The sequence below is a fragment of the Postia placenta genome (assembly GCF_002117355.1).
Source record: "Postia placenta MAD-698-R-SB12 unplaced genomic scaffold POSPLAscaffold_15, whole genome shotgun sequence".
NCBI lineage: Eukaryota > Fungi > Basidiomycota > Agaricomycetes > Polyporales > Adustoporiaceae > Rhodonia > Rhodonia placenta.
In genome coordinates, this window is record NW_020169846.1 from 1,012,466 (window position 1) to 1,036,793 (window position 24,328).

General features: G+C 55.2%; 8 protein-coding genes across 8 annotated transcripts; 4 read left to right on the forward strand and 4 right to left on the reverse strand.

The window, feature by feature from the left end:
* Window positions 1-153: 153 nt before the first annotated feature.
* Window positions 154-1,987, forward strand: POSPLADRAFT_1036441 (hypothetical protein; the record flags this gene model as incomplete). Its single annotated transcript, XM_024477151.1, has 8 exons — window positions 154-271; window positions 332-444; window positions 718-727; window positions 780-961; window positions 1,006-1,131; window positions 1,191-1,298; window positions 1,325-1,345; window positions 1,766-1,987. The coding sequence occupies 8 exons, from the start codon at window positions 154-156 to the stop codon at window positions 1,985-1,987; spliced, it is 900 nt and encodes a 299-aa protein (XP_024335179.1).
* A 324-nt stretch (window positions 1,988-2,311) lies between these two features.
* Window positions 2,312-2,841, forward strand: POSPLADRAFT_1041433 (hypothetical protein; the record flags this gene model as incomplete). The annotated part of the gene is made up of 2 exons (XM_024477910.1): window positions 2,312-2,702; window positions 2,764-2,841. One exon carries the CDS (start codon window positions 2,315-2,317, stop codon window positions 2,519-2,521), a length of 207 nt encoding a protein of 68 aa, XP_024335180.1. The 3' UTR covers window positions 2,522-2,702; window positions 2,764-2,841.
* A 227-nt stretch (window positions 2,842-3,068) lies between these two features.
* Window positions 3,069-4,444, forward strand: POSPLADRAFT_1049585 (hypothetical protein; the record flags this gene model as incomplete). Its single annotated transcript, XM_024479792.1, has 5 exons — window positions 3,069-3,742; window positions 3,795-3,853; window positions 3,908-4,027; window positions 4,135-4,182; window positions 4,395-4,444. 5 exons carry the CDS (start codon window positions 3,069-3,071, stop codon window positions 4,442-4,444), a joined length of 951 nt encoding a protein of 316 aa, XP_024335181.1.
* A 112-nt stretch (window positions 4,445-4,556) lies between these two features.
* On the reverse strand, window positions 4,557-5,486 carry POSPLADRAFT_1154701 (hypothetical protein; the record flags this gene model as incomplete). Its single annotated transcript, XM_024486874.1, has 3 exons — window positions 4,557-5,121; window positions 5,191-5,275; window positions 5,333-5,486. 3 exons carry the CDS (start codon window positions 5,484-5,486, stop codon window positions 4,557-4,559), a joined length of 804 nt encoding a protein of 267 aa, XP_024335182.1.
* An 879-nt stretch (window positions 5,487-6,365) lies between these two features.
* POSPLADRAFT_1036444 (hypothetical protein) lies at window positions 6,366-9,452 on the reverse strand (the record flags this gene model as incomplete). Its single annotated transcript, XM_024477152.1, has 2 exons — window positions 6,366-8,610; window positions 9,142-9,452. The coding sequence occupies 2 exons, from the start codon at window positions 9,450-9,452 to the stop codon at window positions 6,366-6,368; spliced, it is 2,556 nt and encodes an 851-aa protein (XP_024335183.1).
* A 2,094-nt stretch (window positions 9,453-11,546) lies between these two features.
* POSPLADRAFT_1049588 (hypothetical protein) lies at window positions 11,547-14,261 on the reverse strand (the record flags this gene model as incomplete). The annotated part of the gene is made up of 9 exons (XM_024479793.1): window positions 11,547-11,615; window positions 11,845-11,935; window positions 12,177-12,291; window positions 12,365-12,417; window positions 12,474-12,550; window positions 12,603-12,755; window positions 12,808-13,086; window positions 13,137-13,217; window positions 13,278-14,261. The coding sequence occupies 9 exons, from the start codon at window positions 14,259-14,261 to the stop codon at window positions 11,547-11,549; spliced, it is 1,902 nt and encodes a 633-aa protein (XP_024335184.1).
* Window positions 14,262-15,757: 1,496 nt separating this feature from the next.
* Window positions 15,758-20,095, forward strand: POSPLADRAFT_1154587 (hypothetical protein; the record flags this gene model as incomplete). The annotated part of the gene is made up of 10 exons (XM_024486861.1): window positions 15,758-15,958; window positions 16,008-16,435; window positions 16,490-17,408; window positions 17,459-17,620; window positions 17,670-18,062; window positions 18,118-18,318; window positions 18,371-18,991; window positions 19,044-19,333; window positions 19,390-19,505; window positions 19,566-20,095. 10 exons carry the CDS (start codon window positions 15,758-15,760, stop codon window positions 20,093-20,095), a joined length of 3,861 nt encoding a protein of 1,286 aa, XP_024335185.1.
* A 494-nt stretch (window positions 20,096-20,589) lies between these two features.
* On the reverse strand, window positions 20,590-21,427 carry POSPLADRAFT_1120509 (hypothetical protein; the record flags this gene model as incomplete). Its single annotated transcript, XM_024483512.1, has 2 exons — window positions 20,590-20,711; window positions 20,767-21,427. Coding segments are annotated over 2 exons (783 nt in total), but the record flags the coding sequence as incomplete, so codon positions are not given.
* Between the last annotated feature and the right edge of the window lie 2,901 nt (window positions 21,428-24,328).

Sequence of the window (24,328 nt, forward strand, 5' to 3'; positions counted from 1 at the left end):
CATGCCCTACAGAGATGGCCGTGAAGGCTCGAGAAATCTCGGCAGCGGAGTGGTAATGCTTTGGGCTATCAGGTTACAGGATGCCACGGTGACGCTGGACATAAAATGAAAAGCAAACTCACATAAGTGCCTTTCTGTGCTCTGGACTGCTATATGCACCCACTCATCAATGCATCGACGGCCATTACGGGGCTTGACCTGGGAGCTCAACCGAGGTCAATCCAGCTCAGACAGCTGCATTCAGGGAAGCGCGCCTCTAACCAACAATCAGGTACGGCGCGACATTGTCATATGCAGCAACATGGCTAGTGTGCTTGGTGATCGTCGATAGCGGAGCCCCGACCCAGTGCAGTCTTTAGCTTCGTGTCTGTCGTCGCTGCACTTGTGGATGTTGATCGTCTCGCCGTTGGGCTGCCAGTCATCGCGATCTTCGAGCAGCCAGTCGTACGCATCTCCACCTAAAGCCACCTTCGAATAAGTTGTGCATCAAGTTGCCGAGCGTTATCTCCTCGCGCTCATAGTGTTTGTGCTTATGCTTGTGTCCGCTGAGGCTGTCGCGGTAGACTTCAGTGAGACGCCTAGGCCCAGCTCCCTGCAGGTCTCCATGACTACGCGGTCGCCGTCTTGTTCTTGCACCCCCCCGAGAGATCTCCTCAAAGCTCTCTCAACATCCCGCAGGAATCGGAGTTAAATTCGGGCCTGAATGTCCAACTATAGGTCTCGTCGAGTACGTCTTCGTGATCGCGACCGAAAGTGGCAGGCTTGCATGCCTCTTTCAGGGGCTCTAGGACAACGTCCCGCTGGTCGTGAAAATACACGAAGCTGCGCAGATGCCAGTAAGCGAACCAGTCGTCATGACAGACATCGATGGACGAACGGAGCTACTCCGTCTTTCGGTACGAAGAGACGTAATTCCTCCTGGACAAGCGTGAATGTCCCAGCACAGAACAATGGTTTGCTGGTGAGTCTTTGAGGCCCTTCTTCCGTTTTCCAGCCGAGTCATAGGTTGATATCGAGTTGCTTATTAACATCTTCAGTTGGGGTGATATAGTATATGGACTTGCGATTCGCACGAACAGGCTCGGGACTACCATCACACGTGAACTCAGAGGCTGTCCGCTCAAACCGCTAGTACGCAGAGACAACGTACATCACATTGTTTTGCATTTGCGGGCATAACGGAGCTGCAGGCTCATGCTGGACTCGGGTCTGCTACATCTCGATGGTGCGGAACTGTCATCGCGAAGAGGCTTCAGAAGTCCATACAGTCTGCGCCTAGTTTGATTTCCATAGGGACGGTGCGTGTTATATTGCCCTTGGCTAGAGAGATTCTCAAGTCACGCTTGTGAGTGATACGAAGCGATAGGGAATCCCTTTCGCTTCGTATCACGAATTGGTATGAATGGTGGCATCTATTGATGATGTTCAGGAGCCGAGCAAGTCACGCAACATCAAGAACAGCTTGTCTTCTTCGTCTCAGGAAGCGAAACCAAGGGGCTCGAGTGGCGGGCCATCCTCACCACTGAAGACATGCACTATGATTGAAGAGCACCAGTCTTATTGTCCGCTCTGGTGGTAACATCAGGGAAGAGAGACACAACGAGGTTTTAGAGGGTAGGCCCTATTTGGGAGATCCCCTCACTACCTGCATGTCAGGTGTGGATAAACCATTTTGCCTTTACTGGCGTCCTCGTATCCCCTACAAAAAAAAAAAAGAGCACCAGTCTTACAATGTTGAATCATCAAAGCCATTCATCGTCTACAGCCTTACGCAGCAGAGGAAGTCCTTCAAACGACAACATATCGCATAAATTCTCTCGATATGGTTCCGGCGGATTATAACCCCCGCGCAGCATCGCAGCCGACAATCTGGGATATTGGAACAGCGCTGGAGCTTCCCCTTCGTCCGGTACAAGAACACCGAGGCAGACCGAGCAAGGGCCAAGTGAACATCGTTTGTACTGCACTGCAGCAGCACAATCCCTGAGATTACTAAATTTCGGGTTTTCAGCGTTGTCTCCGAGGGTCCCAGGACTGTTCGTGGGTGAATGATGAGATATGCTCCGAATACATCTGTTGGTTGTGCTACTGACTCTATTTCATATGATCTAGGTTCTCCAAATCTTCTTATGCCATACGCAGTCATTCGATATCTCGAGCCCAAGAAGCGGTTGCCTTCAGGCCTCTGTTCGGCTTCAACATATCACCGCAATCCGAGCAACTTGCTTGGATTGCGGTGATATATTGTCTCCCGCAGGCAGACCGCATGTATGCTGACATTTCAGTTGAAAGACGATCTCCGCGTCGTCAATCTATGTCACAAGTGCCGTTTCAACCACTACAAATTGAACAATGGCAACTAATGCCTCGTAGGACGCGCGCTCAGATGTATAGCAGTCTTTCAATTTGGCACATGCGTTCTAATTCTCTTTGCGAGCAAAGCGTGGATGCAATCGACGGAACGGGTCATTACTCGATACATAGCGGTTTTTACTGCCCCACAGCTATCCCGACACGGTGACTGAGTCGGGATATGGCGCCCCTCGGGACCTGAAGCGCCACACTCGGCACAGCGACAGGCGCGGATGCGGCCTCCACATCGACGGGCATGGTGTTCATCATCATAGAGCCCTCACGTAGAGTTTTTGTCAGCATAGCATCCCCTATTGTTGCGAGCCTAGGTGCCGAGTAGGCAGTTTACTCTGCAGTGATGACATAATTGTCAGGGACGGTAGTGCGACACGAACAGAAGAAGATGCGCACTGGAACGAGCCCGCATTTTTCTGCGCTTGCGACGGAGTCTGCGAGACCTCTTCTTCTTCCACTTCTCTCTCATACTGCAAGATAGCCGACGATGATCAGTAATGCCGACACAATGCGGGAAACACACGCAACTCACCTGCTATGATGGGGGAAGTACTACCGACAACCGAAAACGGGTGGCGGGGTTATGTGAGGCGGCGGCAACTGTACAGTTCCGCTGACGTAAGCTCCCACGCCTGCTCGCAGTACTTAGTGCGCGCTGTTTTCTTGAGTTGGACACGTCTCTCTTACAGTCTTTTCCTCCGATGCCCAAACGTACCAAAGTCCCCGCTGCGTTGCATTCTGAACTCTCAGAGTATGCTGCCTTATTACGTGCACTTCGGACCAATGACGCGCTCGATCTGGCATCGCAGTTAACGCGTGCCAGCGCGACACCAGCTCCTGAAGATGATCAGATGTACCAGGACAAGGATGGGAACGAGCTTGACAAGCCGTTACCTGAGTCTGCGCCTCAAGAAGACCTTGTGGAGGACGTCTACGCCATGTCAGCCTCGGTAACGCACGGACGGAAACGCAAGCGGGCTGGTGACGCGTCCTCGAAAAGAAGGAAGGGCAAAGCGAAGGCACGTGATACGTGGACGCGATGGCCGCTGCTGGCTGGCGACGTGCATGTGCCGGAATGGGGTCTCGAGGACGAGGTCAAGCTGTTCGCGACGACACATTTATGCTCTATGTCTTCTGCGTCTGACCATGGTCACCAACCACTTGTCAACGATGAAGATGATGTCGAAGACACTGGCTTGCCATCCTCTACCATCAATGTCTTAACGTCTGAGTCTGCCGACCATCTGTCGCGTATTCTCGCGCTCCTTGCTGCCCATGTTCCCCCTGGTGAGAAGATTATGCAAAATCGTGTGCGGCCTCTCGGTTGGGAGGCCGTCCTCGATGTCGTGGGTGCAAGTGGACTGGTTGACGCCAAGTGCGTCTGCATGACTCTGCCGGTAGGTCTTACTGATGTTTAGTCCCTGTAGTATTGTCCAGAACGTTCAACGTCGTCTGCAAACCGTATATGGTCCAACCTCCTCCAATGGTATGTGTCGTGTTGTTTCAATGTCATGAATGCATGCTCACGCTCGTTGGGCAGTGGTTGACCGTGTGCAGACTACATCTTCAGTTGAGATGAGACTGGACGGTGTTTGCTCTTCGCATGATCTTAGTTTTCTAACGCTTTCTGGCTTCGATCCTACAAATTCGCTACCTAAACGTGAGTTCACCGCTCGACCGTGTAATCATTTACTCACGGAAGGTGATCAGGGAAGCGAGGACGATATAAAAAGAGCAGTTAGGTCTAGACTTGACCTGTCATTGTAGGCCCTACTAGACTGTCATTCGTGACCAAATACCTCACAGGGCAATATTGTAAGTGTTGCTTCTCCATCATCTTTTCGCGAGGCACTTCCGTCATGATGTTTGAGGCATTTGGCTTTAGTAAGGGGTCGTCCCTTACGTTGCAGAAACTTATCTCAGCTACCTTCGGACCGTCTGCTTTGGCAGGCGTGTCCGCTACTTCTGAACTTTCCAGCCTTTGATTTGACCTTTGAATATCCTGCTGACTGAGCTGTCTTTCCCAGGTTCCTCACAATACCCGTATTGTGTGATTTGTTTTGTTGGTGGTTGGTAGGATTGATTGAACGATTCAAGTGCTGGATTGTTGTATAATATTGTACTTTGCATATAGGATACATACGTTATCATCAGAATACATAATAACATTCGTCTGCAGTATGTTTGAGTCAAGCTGCTGTTCCGCTCATTACTTCGTATAGTCCGTCCATCTGCCGTCGTCCTAGGTGTTCGCTCCAAAACTGCATTATAAGCCTCCACTCGTCTTCGGAACGAGGCATACTTTCTCCGCGCATTTTCACCTCTACGACATGTCCGAAGCCTTTCTTGAATGATGCCAATGCACTCGCGGGCAACGCGGTCCCTGCAGGTGGTGGGCGGTGGAAGAGGAGCAGCGGCGTGGGGCAAGCTCGCGCGAGCGTCGGGTACGACAGCAGGGGCCCGCATACGCTCACGACGGAGCCGAGTGGGCGCAAAGCATGGGGCGAGTCCGCGCGCTGGGCTGCGAGCTCCGCGTTCCACCACGCGAGCGCGGCCTCAGCGGCGACAGTGCCGCCCTGCGCGAAGCCGAAGAGGTGAATGCGGTGCGGCGGCCACGCGCAGTCGGCAGCGAGATGCGCAAGGACCCTGGCGAGAAGCTCGAGCGCGGGTGTGGGGTTCGGCCGCTCGAGGAGTTCGCCGAGTGGGTCGAAGGATGTGTACCACTGGAACGCCTCTTCGTAGAGGAACGGGATCCTAGGTACCAGAACGATGTTCGGCGGACGATTTCATCGGATGGTATAGCAGAACTGGGTGTTTGCTTACCGTTCAGGTGCACGGAGGGCGAGTGTAGCGGTCTGCGGCAGCTTCAGCTGACGACCGAGCTTGCCAAATGGAACCTGGGTATCGCCTATGCGCCCAGACAAGTTAGCGTTGTTCGAGGGAGCGTAGAATGTGGTATGCGCACCGAGGCCGTGCAGGAGAATGAGCAGATTCTCGTCTGTCCCATCATCACTGGGGTTGTACGTAAAAGGTACCGGAATGGAGGATGTCTTGGGCCGCGGCTTCGTCTTTGGGTTGCTATCTGAACTCGATGATTCACGGAGGTGAATCTCAGACATGATCGTTCAAGGCAAAATGTTTAGTCGAGAAGAATGTTCACGACGATGCCCTCAGTATTGCAGGAACACTTCTGCATACAGAATGAAACCTATATCTGGAGGTTACGACAAACACTGTCATACACACGCTAAGCTTGGATCATATTTAGATGATGCTCGCAAAGCATGAACGTTGTGAGTGAAGGAGTGGCTGCCAATGTGAAGCTGATCCGACGGTGAGTCTTCTCGCACATTGAGCGGCCTGATGAGGCGAGTTCACATTATATCCCGTATTATGGTATTTACTCGAGTAAGTAAGTGGACATTGACCGTTCGGCATGCAATGGTCAAAACAGACGTCAAAGATAATTGAAGTAATTCTATTCAAGCTTCGTATATTGTACCTGTGCCCCCCTACACTGATAAGTGGAATACAGCTTGCTCTTCTATGCGTACTCGAAAACGGGAACGTAGCGACATCTCCACTGCAAGTCCAATCGAGAACCATGAAAGAGAATGATACAAATGCGGGAGCTGCGATGCGTGCTGTGTGCGAACAAAGCGACCAGTAGTAAGTATGAAAGACGGGCTCGGGGCATCCACACGAGCAATATGCGCACAGGAACATGCACTTGTACTAGGGTATCTATCGGGATTGGGTCATAAACGCGAGGGGAATACTGAATACACAATAAAAAGCGTCCGCCACAGGGAGAATGCGATTAGAAAGTCTGGCATTATACGAACGAAGATACGAGAACGTGGAAGGAACGTGAATGCGAACGAAGGTTGCGCGGATGTACGTCGAAGGAATCGTGAATGTCCGAGGCCCATATATGCAAGGTATACGGATCTGTCTGCCGATCGATGATGGGTGGATTGGTTAGGTCCACTCACATGTTAGCTGGGCGCGAAGGCCCGCAGTTTTCGCAGGACGACCTCCATGCCGGAATCCTTTTCAGTGGCGGTGTCGAGAACCTGGCCGATGGATGGCGACATGGCTAGCGGCAGCTTACTTGTGTACGCCGAAGACCCAAACGTGGAGGATGTGGACATGGACTCAGAGGCATGTGAGGTGCGTTCTTCCTCTTTCTTGTCGCCGTATTCCTGTTGAGCGCGTTCTGTCCTCTGTGTGTCGGAGCTCTGGCGCGCACTCCGTGGGCTTTCTGGTATCGCCGATAAGCCTGACGACGCGGTGTTCGCTGCCGTGAGCGGTGGAATCGAGGACATCGCCGAGCCCGACGAGGACGAGGCGGGCGTGATATGCCCCACATCCGAGTCCGCCAGCGACGGGATCGACGGGATATCGACACCGATCCCGAGTCCTGTTGGCAGTACGGGCGAGCTTGTCCGCCAAGCTTGCTTCTGCTTCTGCTTCTGCGAGACCGTCGGGAATTGCGTCAACCCATCCGGCAACGTGTGTGCGCGTCGCATCCGCGGCTGCACTGCGCCCTGTCCATGACCCAGCGTCATGCTCGCGCGCAACGCCGGACTCATCCGTGGCACTGGCACTGGCACTGGGCTTGCGATCGCGTCCGACTGCGGCGGGCTCGGCGCAAGCGGCGCGATGAGATCCGACACCGAGTTCTGCATCTCAAACAAGCCCTCCTCCATGCTGTCCACCGTCGAGTCCATCGAAAACCCGCGCTGCACGCCGTCGCCGGGGCTCCCGGGCCCGCCGCCCGTGCGCGGGCTCCCTGCCGATGACTTCGACCCGGATCGCAGGCGTGTCACCGCCGCCGGGCGCGGAGACTCGCCATTGGCACCGGGACCCGCTGCACCACCGCGCTGCCCAGCGTGCATGACGAGCCAACGCAGGCCTGTGATCTCGCGTTCCCGCTTGCGCGCATCCCGCTCGAGCACCTCGACGCGGCGCATAAGCTCGTTCTTCTCCACCGCATGCCGCTCGGAGAGCGTGAGCAGGTACGACGACAGGCGTTGGTACTTTGCATGCGCTGCGCTGAGGGCCTCGCGCAGCTGCTCGACCGTCGCTGCGTCCCCGGGTTCTGCCGCCGCTGCCCCATTACCCGCCTGCTCGCGCAGAACTTCTGCGCGGGTTGGCGTGACGGGCGATTCGTCTGCCATGCACACACCGTCGGCGCGGCCCGTGCTAGTTGACGTGCGGCTTGACAATGTGTCCGTTCGCCGGCGGAACACGAGCTGGTGCACCTCGCCGACGGACATGCGCGATGCGAGCGACGGGATCGTCGGTAGCGCAGCCATATGCGCCGCGTCCTCCGTCGCAGTCCGCAGAGGTGCGGATAATGGTGGACTTGGCAGTGGTTCCGTCGGCGGTTGCGTGCGTGCTCCTCGGCGGAAGTTGGTGAGTAGCGGAGGCGGCGCCTTGCGCAGGCTTAGGCTCGACTGTGAAGACGATGGCGACGCTGGTATACGGCTGCGCAACGAGGATGGCGGCGACGAGTTGACATGAGGAGTCGTATTGGCAGACGCATGCGTTTCCCTGCGTTTGTCCGCCTTGCCCCTGTCTTCATCTGTGTCTCGGGGCTTATCCTGGTCTCGCCCGACTTCGCTATCCTTCCGCGGCTTGGACAGACTGAGAGGAAGAGCGCTCGCGTGCCGCTGGAACCTGGAGCGTCCGCTGCGCGCAAGCGCAGAAAGCGTCTCGCGCGTGCTCGACGTACTGCTAATGCTCGTACGGCTCGACGCAACGTCGTCTGTGCTCAGCTCCGTATGCTGCTCCGGCGGCGGGGGTGCACCTCGGAGGCGCGTCAAACCCTGGCCTTGCGCGCGGGGTGTGTCTGGCTGAGCACGCGAGGGCGCAGCGTGCTGCGCTGGTGGTAACGGCGCACTGCGCGGTGTAGTGTATACGCGGGGGTCGTGCTCTTCGGCACTTTGCGGCGGCGGAGAGACGGTGATGGTTGGACGCTCGCCACTCTGGCGGGGCAACGGGCGGGGAGAGTCATCGCGGCTACGGCGACTGAACTCGAAGGACGTGGACTTTTGCGGGCGGAGATGGCGGAGGGTGGGGATGGCAGAATGCGTAGCAGTAGGTCGTCGTGGAGAGTCTGGAGGTACCCGCGAGAGAGAGCCGATTGAGCTTGGGGAAACGTTAACTGGGGGCAGAGAAGAAATGAGCGGAGTGGAGCTGATAGGGGAAGCAGCGGTCGTGGAGGCAGGAGTTTTACTGTGTCATCATTGTCAGTGAGATGTCCAGAGAGTATATAGATAATGCGAGAGGACATGTTTGGGAATTTTGGAAGCGACAGTGATTGGAGGGCAGAAAACATGAGGTATACATGAGGCGTGTCGACGTCAGCCTAGAAGTCTATCTTGAAAATCCATATCACGAAACACATCATTACCTCTTAGGCGTTCGAATCATACTGGACTCCTCGACGTATGCACGCATGAACCATTGTGTGGTACACTCAAAAAACCGAAAAATGCCTGTCTCATGTCTATGTGCTCTTGACTAGAAGCAGACCACTCTGGCGATGTGTACGTTGCGAATTTCATGCTATCAGTCGCAACCATGACGCCAGTACAGTTTGCTTCGTCGATACTGGACCATCGCATGCGCGTAGGGTTTCTTCCGCCCACATAAACATGCGTATGATCCAGTAGCACCGAATCGATTATTTCTAAGGACCACTGACTCCCCTGGCATGTACGTTGACGAGTAGTGCCGCTCGTTGACGAAAGAAGCGTAGCTCACCTGGTGGACAATCTGCCCATCTCGAGCTTCGGCACCGGTGGAGGCGCCTCTTCGTCCGAGCGAGTCCTCGCATCCGCGGACTTGGCCGACGAAGGGGAAACAGAGCTGGACTTGCGCCTGCGCCCAAAGAAAGACAGCCTGTGCTTTGGCTTGGACGCCCCATCGGTGTCGGAAGGAGGGAGGGTCGAGACGGGGGGCGCGGCTGGGACCTCTGACTGCCTCGGGTCGGTGCGACTGGTGCCGCGAATAAGATCCGAGATGTCAGACGTCTTCGAGCGCAGGCGACCCGCAGAGGACCGTTGGGCGGTCATGGCGGGTCTGCTCGTCTACAGCAGAATGTTGCGCGAAAGGAGGGACGAGGGAAGGTCGCGTGCGGGGCGGCGGAAGGCGCGTCTGGCGCGAGCGGGTTGAACTTTAAGGTTTCGTGACATGGGTGCAGGTGCACACGCGAGATCGTCTGGCGGCAGAAGCAGTGAAAACTGCAACTGGTCCACAAGAAATCATCTCTTGCGCAACCCTGACTGGCGGCTATCATATAACCCCGTTTGCTTCCGCGCACAGGGGTCTCCCTTCCCAAATAAAACTCTCTTCGCGCACCCACACACGGGTCGTCGTCTCCTGCCATGCTTCGCCACGTCGTGCGCTGCTCCCAGGCTTCATATATATGTCGAATACAACCGGAGCATATACAGAGCAGACGCCTGTCAGTGGTCTTGTCTGGCCCCGTGCATCCTTCTGCATCACGTGGGTGTGTCCGTGTCGGCGCACAGCAACTATGGATCAAATGCGGCCGGCGGATCCTGTCCATGTTGCAAGGGGCTCCCGCCTTGATGTGTTGCAACTTGCATCCGGCCAGGTTGCGAGCCCATGCAATGCGTGCCTCGAGTAACGTAGATACGCGCACAGGAGGCCTGCGATTGGCCGGCAAACCGGGTGAACGTTGCAGGGGCCGGCGGGCCAGTACGTCAGCACGCTGTGGCGTTCAATAGCCTCGCGGTCGGCCACGGCTCGGTCAGATCGAGGCTATACTGGATCTGGCCTTGGGGCGCATCACATCTGATTCCATCTTCCCGCGATGCGTGCTTCAGCGGCTGCTTGCTCGTCCCCGACACTGCTGGGAACAGGGAGTGCGCTATTGTTCAACGCGCAAGCGGGCGCACGGGCGGCCAGCGCGGGCCGGTGGTCGGCCGGAAGCACTGCGCGCCGCCCAAATCTCCGAGGAAGAATTCGAAGCACGCTCGACTAGGCATCGTGAATGAGATTCAATCGGTCCCCGCCGAGCCCAGACCACCGGCGGTGCCGCCGACCCGTTATATGACGCGCCGACGTTTGGAAATACCAACATGGTCCATTTCCTTCTACGGCAGGTTTGCAGTCCAACGGGACGCTGGCCAAGCGGAAATCCGTTCATTTGAACTAGCTTCTGAACAGGCTTCATTGTATTCCTCGCTCTCTGATGTTCTTACAGTGTCATCCGACCGTACGGCGCACTTAACGAACCCGGCAGATAGAGACAGCCTAGAATTCTCTCCCAGAGGCGGCCATTGTGACTCTGTCCAGCCGGCGTACCCTGCAACTGAAGAAACAGTTCATCCAGGTGCGCATACATTGAGGGGTAACCGTAAGCAGTCCCTCCCTTTTGGCGGCGGTCGCATGCCAGGAGTCCGCTTGTCCGGCCTGTTGCGCCCCTCCACTCCGACGCTGGTTGTCATGTTTCAGGTGTACAATATTTAACCTTGTCGTCCACACCGCAACCCAGAATGGTATCAAGCAAGTTCATTGGCGTACATTTCCCCCATGTATTGACCCCGACGAAGCTAGTCTGCGCAGCTCGAGCGAACCGTGCCATTGGCTCGCAAGACAGCTCCCGGAACCTGTGCCTTGATCAGGACTTGACTCTATCTGGGCTCTATTTAGCTGATTAGCGAGTGTCGCACTATTTGGCCCGAGGGAACTCCTCCAGGTCTCTCAGGCAGATTTGTGGCGTTCCGCGACTGCAACGCTCACATGACCCCTGCGCATGGGCAACAACCACGATCCGCTAGCAGGGACTTTTTTTTTTGAGCTGAAGTGCTTGCGTTCGATTTTGCATCTTTCCAGGAGGTATGATGTCGGGTACGGAATGTAAACCCTGACTACTCCAAAATTCCCATCATGTCGAAGACTTGCAACCTTGTGGTAGTGCGACCATCGTAGTGAATTTGCGCCTCTGATAAGATCCTCCTCGCGGTCTCCGCGTCTATGTGCCTTATTGAGGATTCATTAATCATCTACCGCCGCCCGGTCCCGCATCCAAACAAATTCCGCACCCTACCGAAGAGCAGTCCGTTTTTCGAGCTTGTGTACCGAAGAGCATCTCCGCACTCAGTTAGATACTAGAAGGGCATGCAAAAAATACAGCGGAATCAATATCGCTTCTCATGATGTCCGATACCGTCGCACGAACGCGTTGCAAAACCGCCGAGTCGATCTCCCTGTACATGCGTCGCATAGCCTTCCATCTACTAACAGCACAGTGAGTGAGCGACAGCGTGAGCATGACTGTAAGCTTTTGAAGACTCGCCTCTTCCCTGAATCATGTGCGTCGTTCTTTTGAGCATTTCAAATGTCTAACGTATTCAAAAACGCCGTAAACGCTACTCTGAGGCACGGCCCTGCACGCTCACAGGCTTTCACCAAGCCGGCAGTGCATTTGTCACTTACCATCGTGATATCCCACCGTCTTCCTCGCCCAATACTCGCAATGTAATATATACCCCCAATATATTGGGTCGGCGCAAGATCCAGATATGTACTGTGCCGCAACACTACCGGCCGGAGCATCACAGAAATTGATCTTCATTGAAGGCGACATAAATACAATTTCTTGGGATTACAACACAACCCCGTCTAACAGCAGCAGGCTCCGGCGATGAAGGAAACAGACAAATAGCACGAAAGAATGACCAACCTGTGTGCGTCCAGCGCTTGAAGTCTATACGGCGCCCTGCGCTGACGGCACAAGCGCCCTCCAGGGTCCGCGGGGGTTCACCCACGAAAAGGAAGAGAACTTGTCCCCGTCGCCTCTCGCGGTCTTTGAACTCCCCGGCCACTTTGCAACCGCGCGCTTGGGCGCGCCTCCCTGGATGGCCCGGCCTGGATGCACCGCCGCTATATAAGGTCACGGGGAGAAGGAATAACAAATCAGGGTGGAGGCGCAGGGAGATCAGTTTCAGCGACTTACCGAACGGCGGCGGGGTTTGAGGACCCTGGAAGCTGGGGAAGCCGGGGGTGACGCTATGGGGGTGATGGCATTAGCGGGCGGAAGCGTGCTGCGGATCGAGAGAGCTTACGTGGAACCCAGAAGGAAGAAATCCAACTCTAGAACGGTGTTGTATTCGAGACGCGTTTGCGGATCTATGTCCAGAAACTGGATGACGGGATGAGTTAAAGATAATGCTTGTGAGGGGAAAATGACGCACTCCGACCAAGACATGCAGCGCTTTCTTTTGTTCGGCCTTCTCGTCGTAACGCGCGCGAGACATATCGAGACGCATCCGCAGGTATTCTTCACGGCACTCCGTGCTCGCGAGATTGATATACTCCTTGTACCATTTCTCCTCTTGAAAGAGCACCTGTTCTATGCTTAGATGGCACCTGCACAATTAAAAATACACACGGACGCACCTGCCCCGTGATCATCTCGAACAACAGGCACCCGACAGACCACCAGTCAACCATCCTGCCGTACTCAGCCCCGCCAATAATCTCCGGGGCGGTGTACTGTCTGGTGCCGACACACTCACTCGAGCAACCATCTTTGTTAGTGAGTGGCGCCGGGCGCAGCAACGCTCGGCTGAATTCGCCGATGCGCGCAAAATTGTGCTGTGTGTCAAGGAAGATGTTTTCGGGCTTGATGTCGCGGTGAATTATCCCCAAGCTGTGTAGGACTCTCACTCCCATCATCTGTTATAAGAGTGTCAGATATTAAATCATGTACTAGGGTCATCACATACCACTTGCGCGATCCAACGAAGGGTGTTGCGCTCGGTGGGACGGGTCTTGATGGCTTCCAGGAGACTGTACTCCACGGCAGGCTGTGTGCAAGATCTGTCCATAAAACATCAACTGTTGAACATGAGTTCGTAAGGACTCACCATCACGAAGCCGATGGTGTATTTATCCTGCAAAACAGCGAAGAGCTCCATGAGAAACTTCTTGTCTGCTTTAAAATTGGTGCCATCCGCATCTACGAGGGGTAGGTCCGCGGCAATGCGCTGGTAGCAACGCATTTCGGTGGCCACCTGCTCGCGGGCACTAGGGTAATCTTGCGGCGTGCAGGTTTTGAGATCATCTTGCGGCTTGCGGGCTTTATGATCATCGTGCGGCTTGTAGGCTTTATGATCATCTTGCGGCTTGCGGGCTTTAGGATCATCTTGCGTCTTGCGGGCTTTAGGATCATCTTGTGACTCGCATGCTTTAGGATCATCCCGCAGCTTGCTCTTCTTGATAATCCTTATACTGAAGACCTGGCCGCGATGGCAGTCTTGTGCTGCCCATATCTTGCCGTACCTACCAAGCGAAGTTACGTACAGCAACGCGAAGGGACCGATCGGAGACGCTTGTGAGGCTTGCGACGTTACCGTAGGGACGGGCATGGCAGGACTTCTAGGCACAGGAGCAGCATAGATTTGCGGTCGCCGAGAGTAGGCCGGCGGAGGAGAAGTATACGAAACCGACCCGGCTAGAGTCTCGATAGGCCATCTTGCGGCACGCGGCGCGCTCGGTGCATAATTGTTCAAATAATCAGGAGCAGGACTTGAGTAGGTACAGTTTCCTTCCCCAGCGTTGCCATAATTGAAGCTTGTGCTGTGGTTGGTTGAATTGCGGCGCGAACGGCTTACCGGCGGGACCGTGGAGCCAAAGCCGACACCCGCGTAAGTCGTCAGGTCCAGGGAGCGGTGGGATGTATGCTTCTTGCCGTTCATTGTCTTCAGTCTTTGTATGGATGGGCCGGGATCACCGTTAGCGTTCAGCGATGTCAGGGGTGCTCTGTGGCCAAGTGAATCCTTGTACGGATAGATGACAAAAGCAGAGAATCGAGAGGAGTAGTATGCTGCTGGGAGGTCGAACGCAAACATCGTTAAGTAGTAGTCAGAAAGTGGTACAAGGATGGGCAAGGCTTTCGATCGAGCCACAAGAGGAGGTGGGGAGAACCGGCGGTGGAGTGTTTGATTTTGATGGATGCACCTGCCAGCGCCATTGTTGCTCGCATTTGGTAGGAGACAAGGCCTTCAATGAAGAAGAGTGGCGGTGAGCCTCAAACGGTCGGGGGGCGCGTCATGCAGAGGCAACGCAGTGTGGCAAACGCGTGCACCTCTATCGCCAGCTGATGCAGTCCGTCAAAGCATACCTCCCTTTGTCTAAGAAGAAAATATTCATAAGCCAAAGGATACGGTGACATAGCCTACGTGCATGCTGAGATTCAGCATTGATTTAATTAGCAAGTCAAAGCGCGCCGCGTGCCACCTTGGATCTAAACGCGTGTGAGGGTGGTACCAGCGATTGTCTGATTGCTTTGTCCAGCCTGTGAACCTGTAGCCTTGAGAATTTCATTCCGCATCACCATGGAAGTAAGACACTCGCGGTCCTTGATGTGCAGCGTAAGCTGCGCAATACTGTATAACAAATCTATCCACAAAGACGTGCATGGCGATTCAGCGTAGCCACGATAACTGTGTTCGACATAAGTATGTGTAGTGCATACAAGCAATGAATGACTCACAGTCACCAGTGCCCGAAGATCAGGTACTATGTGCGTTCACGACAAGTAGAGTTGTGTAAGTCGATGTCGTGCAAGTCAAATTCAATCATGATGACCGGAATGCAGGATAAGTACATAACTAATCGAGCATACTATAAAAAGACAAGATAACAAGATAACCTATTAGATACACGGTGTGGCCACAATATTACTGCTCCGCAACGGTCACGACCCGAAAACGCGTGGAACGCGTACCACACGCGACACACATCCTCTCACCACGCGCCCATCATGGCCGATGTCGACAGCTCCCAGGAACCTCGGCGTTCGCAGCGGGAGAAAAAGCAGACTACTCATTTCGTATCGGGTACGCGCTAGTGCATCCCTACCGCTTTCACGGGTCCCTAACGCGCTGAGTTTTAGTGAATAGCACTTTGCTCAAGCGAAAACGCTCCGACGCGACAACCACAGACGAGGACATAGGAAACGAGCCCTCCGAGCCCTCCGATGAGGAGTCCAATGACTCAGGACTAGAGCCAGAGGAGGGAGAGGAGTTCAATGCACCGAAGCCAAAGCCGAAGGCACCTGCGAAAGTGAAGCGCAAGGCAAGGGCACCTCCCCCGCCCAAGAAGCCTCGCGTCCGAGCGAAGAAGGCAGCGGCACCTAAAGTCGCTGCCAAGATCACGCTTCCCAAACCCAAGAAGACGACGACACGAAAGGCCAAACAGGGCGGAGCAGACTCGACCGCGTTCGACGCCGAGAAAGTTGCGCAGGATACTAGGATATCGGGCGACAATCCCTTGTTCAGTGCGTAGGGCCTTTTGGGGATGTGCCTATAGCGTTCTGACACACTATATGCGCATAGATGCGATCATGAACCCAGCTGCTGCCCTTCAATCTACTGCTGAGGATTTCCTTGAATCCCTCTCGCAAACTCCAGGAGCAAGTCTCGCCGAATTAACCAATTGCATCCTACGTGCGTGTGGGTGCAACGAATCAGTCAATGCAGACGAAGCTGTAGACTACGATGGTGTGGTTGATGCTCTCGACAACTTTACCGAAGGGCTCAAGAAGGTATGAATTGTCACGAATTTACAAGAGCTGTCTAACCTAGTACATGCAGGACGATTCTCCTGTATACCCCCTGACCTCCAAACTCCCCGTCTTCAAGCGATTCCGCAATTCGCTCTCGGAATTCCTCGAGCGACTAATTGCGTCCTCCGCCGACTTAGGCTCGTTATACACTTCCGACCTTATGCCAACACTCCAGACATGGGTTGTCGCTATGTCATCCTCACAATTACGTAGCTTTCGGCATACTGCAACAGTTATCGCGCTCGAAATCGAAACTGCTCTCTGCGATGTGGCGGCTGCTGTGGAAAAGGAGGCTGAGATCGTGAGTCGACAACGCGAGGGCGAACGTAAACGCAAAGCCGCAGCGAATAAGGGCAAGGGCGGCACTGCTCGCGAGAAGGAGCTCGAAGGCAAAGCCGCCGAAGTCCGGGAACGGCGAGCGAAACTGACCGAGTTTCTTAAGGAGTTTGTCGATGGGTGAGTGATCGAAATTAACCGACGGTATGTAGCGTGAGACTGATGTGTTCTCAGTGTATTCGTTCACCGCTATCGAGATCTCGACGCAAGTATACGCGCCGAGTGCGTGCGCGCTATGGGGCTATGGTTCGCAAAGTATTCCTCACGTTTCCTAGATGGGACATATCTTCGCTATGTTGGCTGGGTTCTCTCTGACGCGCAAACACCCGTGCGCCTAGAGGCTGTGAAAGCTCTCGCTCTCGCATACGCGCAGACAGCATACATCGGGGCGGCTGCGCTGCAAAACTTCACGGATCGGTTCAAGCCCCGTTTGGTCGAGATGGCGGTGGGCGACACAGAGCTGTCTGTGCGCGTTGCAGTCGTCCAGGTATTGCAGGCAATCGACAGTCATGGTCTGCTGGAGGATGAACAGCGCGAGAAACTCTGCCTCCTTGTGTTCGACGAAGAGGCTCGTGTGCGCAAGGCAGTCAGTGGCTTCGTGCGCGGAGTCTGGGAGGAATCAGTTGAGGAGCGACTGGTGGGCAAAAAGCCGAGCGCGCGGGACAGACAGCGCGCAGAAATCAAGGCTCTTGGGATGCTACTTGTGAGATGGGGTCGTGCTTTGGACAAGACTGCAGGTGATATAGACACCGAAGATGATGAAGAAAACAACCTGGGCGAGGGTTCTTCTAAGCAAGCGAAGGCGCGAGTAGCTTCACTCGTCGGTGCTGGTCAAAAGGGCCGCATCGCGCTCGCAGTGGAAGCACTCTGGGACGAGGTAGAGCCTGTGACTGACTGGGAAACGCTGTTAGACATTCTGCTACTTGATCACTCAGCTGCCGGGGAGGAGTCATCCTCTACAGGTCGTGGCTCAACTGGGAGAGACTCGGTGGATGAAGCATGGAGGCTAGAGGAAGTGGAGGAAGCTGTCTTACTCGAGATGCTCATTGCCGCCATCCGCAAGGCGAAGGCGGATGTTGCAGGGGCAAAAAAGGTCCGCTTCAAATTTCCCAAAATTGATACTCAAATTCAGCATGATTATAGGGCGAAGACGAAACGCTAGCATCGGATATCACGCGGTCTTTGATCAAAGCTCTTCCTAGGTTGTTCGTCAAGCATCAAACCGACGAGAACAGGATGTCCGATGTGTTGATAATTCCTCAGCTGATGAATGTGGATCTATATCTTGAAATGAGAATGATGACAGTATGTAGTCCTGTCTATCGATAGCGGACGTTACTAATCACTTTTAAAGGCTTATGCCGGCCTTTGGGAGGATGTGACGAAACAGTTTCTATCTCATTCGTCCCCGATCGTTCTCACGAACGCTGTTGCCACTATCCGGCACTTGATGGACGCGACGAGCCTCTCGAACACTAATAGTACGAAAATCTTGGAGCTGGAGGATGAGCTTTCCACTTCTCTACGGGATGCCATTGCCGGGTGTGAAGAGATCGAGATTGCGTCGTTCAACGAGGATGAGGTGCTATCCCTTACCGCTATCTGTGCTCGTTTGGCTGCGCTCGTTGGTATTCGAGACATGACCGCGTGGATGGAAGAGGACGAAGGCGGGAAGCAGAGCAGTGCGTGGGACATCATCAGTGCACTGGCCGAGCGTGGAAGACTTGGGTACAGAGAGGAAGAGATGGTAAGTGGTACAATGTGAAGTGCAGTGAGATCAGCTACCCACTTTTGCATTTCAGATGGTCGATCGAGCATTGCATGTGCTCACTCTTCACATTATCTGGAAGGCGCGGGGATTGACAGCCGCTGATGCTGAACTCTCTCCGGAGGAACAGCGTTTCAAAGAGAAGCTTCGCGAACAGCGAGAATCACTTCTTGAGAAGCTACTCGAGTTCGCGGTAGGAACTCAGTCCAACACTGCAGAAGGTGTCCGTAGAGCGGTGGGTCCTGACGGTACTCCGCTGTATACAACATATTGACAGCTATGTATAGGCTTTCCAGAACCTGATGAACTTACATATTCTCTTCTGTCCAAGTCAGTCCGTCGCTCCGGATGGGTCTCGGCTTCCAACTGCGGCATTGCCTCTTTCGCTTGATGATGAGGTGCAGTATAGATGCGCTGGCTTCATTCAGGCTGAAATAGAACGATACGCCGAGGAATTGGAAGATGCTTTACCGGCGGCTGAAAGAGGGAGCGAAGATGAAGAACAGAGCGGCGACAGCCAATCTGAAGAAGAACGACCAACGAAAGGCGGCAAGACTACTGCCGGTACTGGCAAGGGCAAGCGTTCTGCCAGAAAGCGTCCCTCAGGTAGCTTGTCATCTCTTGATGTCCGGCTTCGTACTTATCTCGCCTTAGACGGCCGTCCTGCCTCCCGCTCGCAATTGGAGAAGGAATATATTTTCATGGGCGTCGTCACAACGTTCTTGCGTGCTATCCGCGCTGGAGTCATTCACTTCCGCCATTCTACCTCATTACTTGCGCATTACGGTAGATTGGGTCCTGCGTTCGATCTCTGCGCAAAAGTTGTCGTTGATATCCTCCGCGAGGAGGGTATGTACAACGACAATGGCAGTGCGGTAACTGAGGTCATTTGTCAAGCACTTCGTGATGTAAGTCCACCGTACGGATTGAGTTTCGCTCTTACTCAAGTTCTTGCTACAGTCAATTACTCTCTTCCTTGATGGCGTCGTACAAACGGAAGAGCATGCGCTGGCCCTAGGAAGATCCCTCGCATCATGTCTCATGATTCGTGGCGCACAGTTGGCTGTACTGCGGAAGTTAGACGCTCAATATGTCGTCGCCATCCATACGAATTCGCTCTCATGGGTCGTCAAGCGCCTGGTGGCATACGAAAATGCCAAAAACAAGCGAGCGCGCACACGAAGCATACTGTTCTTCAGAGCTTTGATACCCCTCCTTTCGACAGTCGATAATCGAGATGCCCTTCACATGTATGTCTCCTGTCGTTCGGAAAAGTGGCCTCACTCACATGTCCTGTCTGCAACAGAAAAGCGCATCTCGACCAGCTGCTAGCACAGAACAAGTTACAGGTTTCTGCCACCTCAAGGCAATGGGAGTCTTACCGCGCGTACGAGAAGCGACTGTCTGGCGCCAAGGACAAAGGTCTGTTCGCTTCCGTCGAACGATATGACGCGATATTGACGCCCGTATTTCGGTGAACAGGGTCGAAGCCGAAAGGGGCCCGCAAGAAGGGGGTAAGGGGTACGGAAGGGCTCTCTACAGATGAAGAAGGCAACGAGTCAGATCGCGTCAGCGAGGAGGAAGCTGCTTCCCAGCCGACACGTCCGAAACCAAGACCTAAACGTCGAAGCGCCAGAGTTGCTGGACGCAATGCAGGCACCGATGCCGAAACCACAGACGGAGACGCGCCGCCCCCAGCGCCGGAGCCCACGACCCCAAAGGCGCGACCAAGACGTCAGGCGACTTATCGCAAGAAATCACCTTCCCAATTATCGCTCAGCCCATTGTCGGCATCTCCTGCTCCAATCGAGTCCGATGTAGAGATGTCTCACCAGCTTCAAACGCCTATGGCCTCCCGCAAACGTGGTCGTTCTGAGGATGACGGCGAGTCTACCCAAGCCTCAGTGCCACAGACGCCTCACAACGAGAGCCGCGAGGTATCACCAGCGCCCGCGACCCAGATGACGGAGGCCAACGAGCTACAAATACGAAGGAAACGCGTGCGCCATTAAACCGGCCTTCCGCGATCGTTCTCAACGCCTGTAGCTGTTTCTTATTCTATCCTGTATTCGCTGTGTTGCTGTGCCGAGTACTCCTGCATCTTGCTCAATGTATCATGATATTTGTACCAGACCTCCTGTAGCAACAGCTTTAATTGACCGGAATTTGGCAGATATATACATAGGAGATAAACGAGGTCCATGGCAGTGAGACGAAGGAAAGGAGCGACTCAGATAACACAAGACGTGGATGCAACAAAGCACGATAGAAGAAATGAATTGTGGAATAAATATCATGGGATGAATATGATTTCCGTGGTGTATGATCAAGGGTTGTACAGCAATCGAAAACTGAGCAGTCGTTAAGTTAAATCGTAATGTCATGTTCTAAATGAGGTCTCCGCAGTTGCCGGCGTGCGCAGAGCCGCTGTCAGGGTGTCCGAATTGCGCCGGAGAGTGCCTGGTGAGAGCGGGCTCCTCGAGCCAAGTGCCGCCGACATAGACTGCCGTCTTCTTAATGGCTGTTGGCCCTTGAGGTCGTCTAGCGAGATACCGAGCATATCACAGAGTTCTTTTTGCGCCTCAGTCATGGCTCTGAACTCAGACGATGGCGACTCAGTAGTCGGGCCTGTATCACTTGTCAATACGACGTCAAGCGAGCAAAGAGAAAACACGATGCTAACCTGTATGGCCCGTCGGCAGATCTGTCACGATACCGAGACCCCTACGAAGCGGTATAGGGGGCACGGGCGGTATCTCACTCATATGTGCGGATCGCACCGCTGGGGAGGGCGTCATACTACCCACTGACGAACGCTGACTACGGCGATGTGTCGAAGACTTCAATCCAGCCTTCGCAGCCCGCGAACTGTTCTTCCGCGCCAGGAACACGCGGCTAGAGCGACGACTGGAGCCCTCCCTCGTTGACGGTGTCATCTGGTCGGCTCGTCCAGCCAGGTCGTCGAAGTCTTGCGCAACTTCCTGTGCTTGCCTCCACGCCTCGTCCCTCTCCGCCTCAAGAGTCGACACCTGCTCGCGGAGTTTTTGTCCCTCCTCCAGATGTTTTTTGAGACTCTTGTTCAGTTTGTGCAGCGCCATGATGAGTGCACTGCTCGAGTGCACGTCCCGCAGATGGGTGAGCTGCCCGAGCTGCGTGGTCACGTCGTACAACTCCTCTGTTATCTGGTCGAGATTGTCGGTCACTTCTGTCACTTCTTCTAGTAGTCGACTTGCGGTTCCATACTCGGAAGCCTCAGAACCATCCATCATGGATGCCAATGAGCCTAGCAACATCCTGCGCCTGCGCACGTTAAGCTTGTAGTTTGTCCTCAGCTCAGCACTCAGTGCCTCCAGACGATCAATCTCCTCGGGAAGGGCTTCGTTCAAGATGTCAAGTGGCAGAAGCCGGATGGCGGACACATCCGCTGTTTGTCGGATTGCCGTCGATACCAGCTGTTGCAATTGTTGCGACGAGAATGTCCACTCCGCAGCCTCCTTCGTAAGCCCACGGAATTTGACAGGCGTAGTTTGGAACCGGGGACTCGACGCAGACAGGGTGGGCATTGATGGTCTGCGCATGCTGCTCGGTCCACCCGAATTGCTGATGGACGAAGAAACAGACCCGGTACGTGAGCGCGTGGACAATAGAGGCCGACGAGGTCCGATCGGCATTGCTGGTCGAATGCGCGCATTGCGCTTCAGGATTTGCAACTCAGGCGTCGCGACACGAGAGGGGCCCGCAGTAGCACTGTAAGGTAGAGGGGAAGGCGGATTGGGCGTTGTGAATGCATGTCTTGACTTTTGTACCTCCTCTGCGTAGGGGGGCGGCGGGGCCTGGTCCACGACAGAGTGCTCCTCAATGGACGGCATCGGCGACGGCGGCATAGGCGAGGACGGGAGCGGAACAGCTGACGGCGGAGGCGACGGAAGCGGCGTGCCCACCATCGAACGCCCGTCTTTGGCGACCGACGACCTCCGCGACGGATGCGTTGAGTTGGACTGGAGGCTAGATCGTCTCGACGCCTGATCGCCCACCGTATTGGGCTGTAGATGTGCGTCGGATGCCGCATCCTGCATAGACACATACGCCGGCGGAGGAGACTCATTGTCCTGAGAATGTTGTGGCGTTTCCAAAGAAGGAGGCCGGGGGAACGAGACTCGCGATTCCCTTCGCGACGTAGCTTGCGAACGAGAGCTCATCGCGTCAATCGACGTTTCCTCTGCTTGCTGCAGCTCATCTGGATGTTGCTCTTGCTGCTCCTGCACAGGCCGCGCGCGCGACACGCTTCGGGACCTGGGCGCCGGCGACGCACTATGCGACGATATACTGAACGTCTCCTCAATGGACGACAGCGGCGCGATCGGGCGCATCGATGCATCGCTGTTTGCCGACAGCACATGCTCACTACTCCCCGCCGAGCTCCCATACACACTCTCGATCGACGACGACGGTGTCTGCGGCACACGGCCTATCGGAGCTACAGCCGAGCGCGATAACAGCATACGCTGACCCCAGCGGCCCTTAACCTCTGCTCCGCCTGCGCGCGAAACGGTCATCGTACGTGGGAGCGCACGCATCCCACCCCGGGGCGGAGGGGGCATCATTGGCGACGCGATACCCGCTGACAACAACGGGCTGAACGCGTACGGGGTCTCGGGGAAGGTCTGATGCACAGAGGACGCAAACGCGTGAAACTCGGACTCAGACGAGAGCACGGGCGTGGATACGTCCGCTGGGAGGATCGCAAGCGGCGCAAGTTGACTTCCCGTACGCTCGCGCCCGCGCCCACGCGAGGACGCACTCTCACGCGCGAGCACCGCGGGCGCAACAGGGAACATAATGTCGAGCAAGTCTGGCGAGTCAACAGGCGTCTCCCCGCCGCCGCGTGCCGAAAGAGGAACGGGCGGGAGGCCTGAATTGGGCGGCGGTATCGGGCGGCGAAGGTCACTATCAGAAGACGTGCGTGCGGAGGCCGGTGACTGGGGCACCTGTGCCAACCGTGGGCGCTCGCCGATAGGAAGGAGCGTGATGGAACACTGCGGCTGTGGGCGATGGTGATGCACATGCGTGCTGGAGTCGGAGTGTGAGCGCGCGACGGAGCCAGCACCAGAGCGCGGAGATATCACAGATGTCCCTGGCGTAGAGATGCTGGCGTGCTCGAAGCTCGCTGTAGAGTATGCGGAGGCCGTCGTACCCGTCTCTGAATCAGGTGAAAGGACTGAACTGCGTGTCAGAGCCAACGCTGGCGGTACTGGCCTCACGCCATCAAAGCTTGCACGAGCGGGTTCAAGGCTCACGCGACGATGGTCATGCGAGGGCAGTGTGTCAGAGAGGTTCCTGCTGCGACGTTGCGTTGGCTCGCCAGCAAGAAACGTAGGTGTGTTAGGCGCGGTAGGTGCGGGCGACGGTGCCTCGGTAATGGGCGAAATGGGCGAGAAGAGGCCCGGCTCGTGGGGCAGGCCGTTGAGCGAGTTACGACGGGACATTCTACCGCTGTTTTCTGCCTGTGCGCTATCAGGCAGTGCTGAGAAGGAGCTGCGACGACTCTTGGAGCCAGAGGCGGGCCCAGCGCTGTTCTCTCGCGAACGTGCGGACGCTGGAATAGGTGGAACAGGTGGAACGGCCTCGCGATCTGCTGGAGACGCGTCACTGGTTGCGGAATAGCGACCATGAAAGGGATGCTCTCCGCGGGGGAGAGTGGCTGAGTCCTGACGGGTGATGCCAGAGCGATAACGCGATCCCCGCGCGTCGGAGGTGAGGATGAAGGAACTTCCGACAAGGGCACGGGCGAGAGTCGTACCAGAGACGGACGAGGAAAGGTCATCGGTGCAAACAGATCCCGGACTGACAGGGCGCGAGGGCGTGGCCGAGCCTGGAACAGGGAGATGAGAGTTGAGACCAGCGGACGGACCTGCAGAGGCAGAGCGCTGGATGCGGATCTTCGCACCAGTGGGATTGTCGGGTATCTTGATGGGAGTGGGGGTAGGTTTCCTCGTAACGGTCGCATTATTCTGGAAATCATGTCACTTGCTGTCAGCACTCAAATCAAACGATGTTCATGACGTTTTGCTCACAGCGATGTGTACAGATCCCTGAATATCACTATATGTATCAGCTATAGGTAACGGAGGTAGCTGCAGACTTGGTCAGATCGCCATGTGAGATACTCTTAGAGACAAACGCACCTCTCTTGACGTGTGCCCAACCGGCTCAATAATGATAATATCGTCAACGGAAGAGGTAAA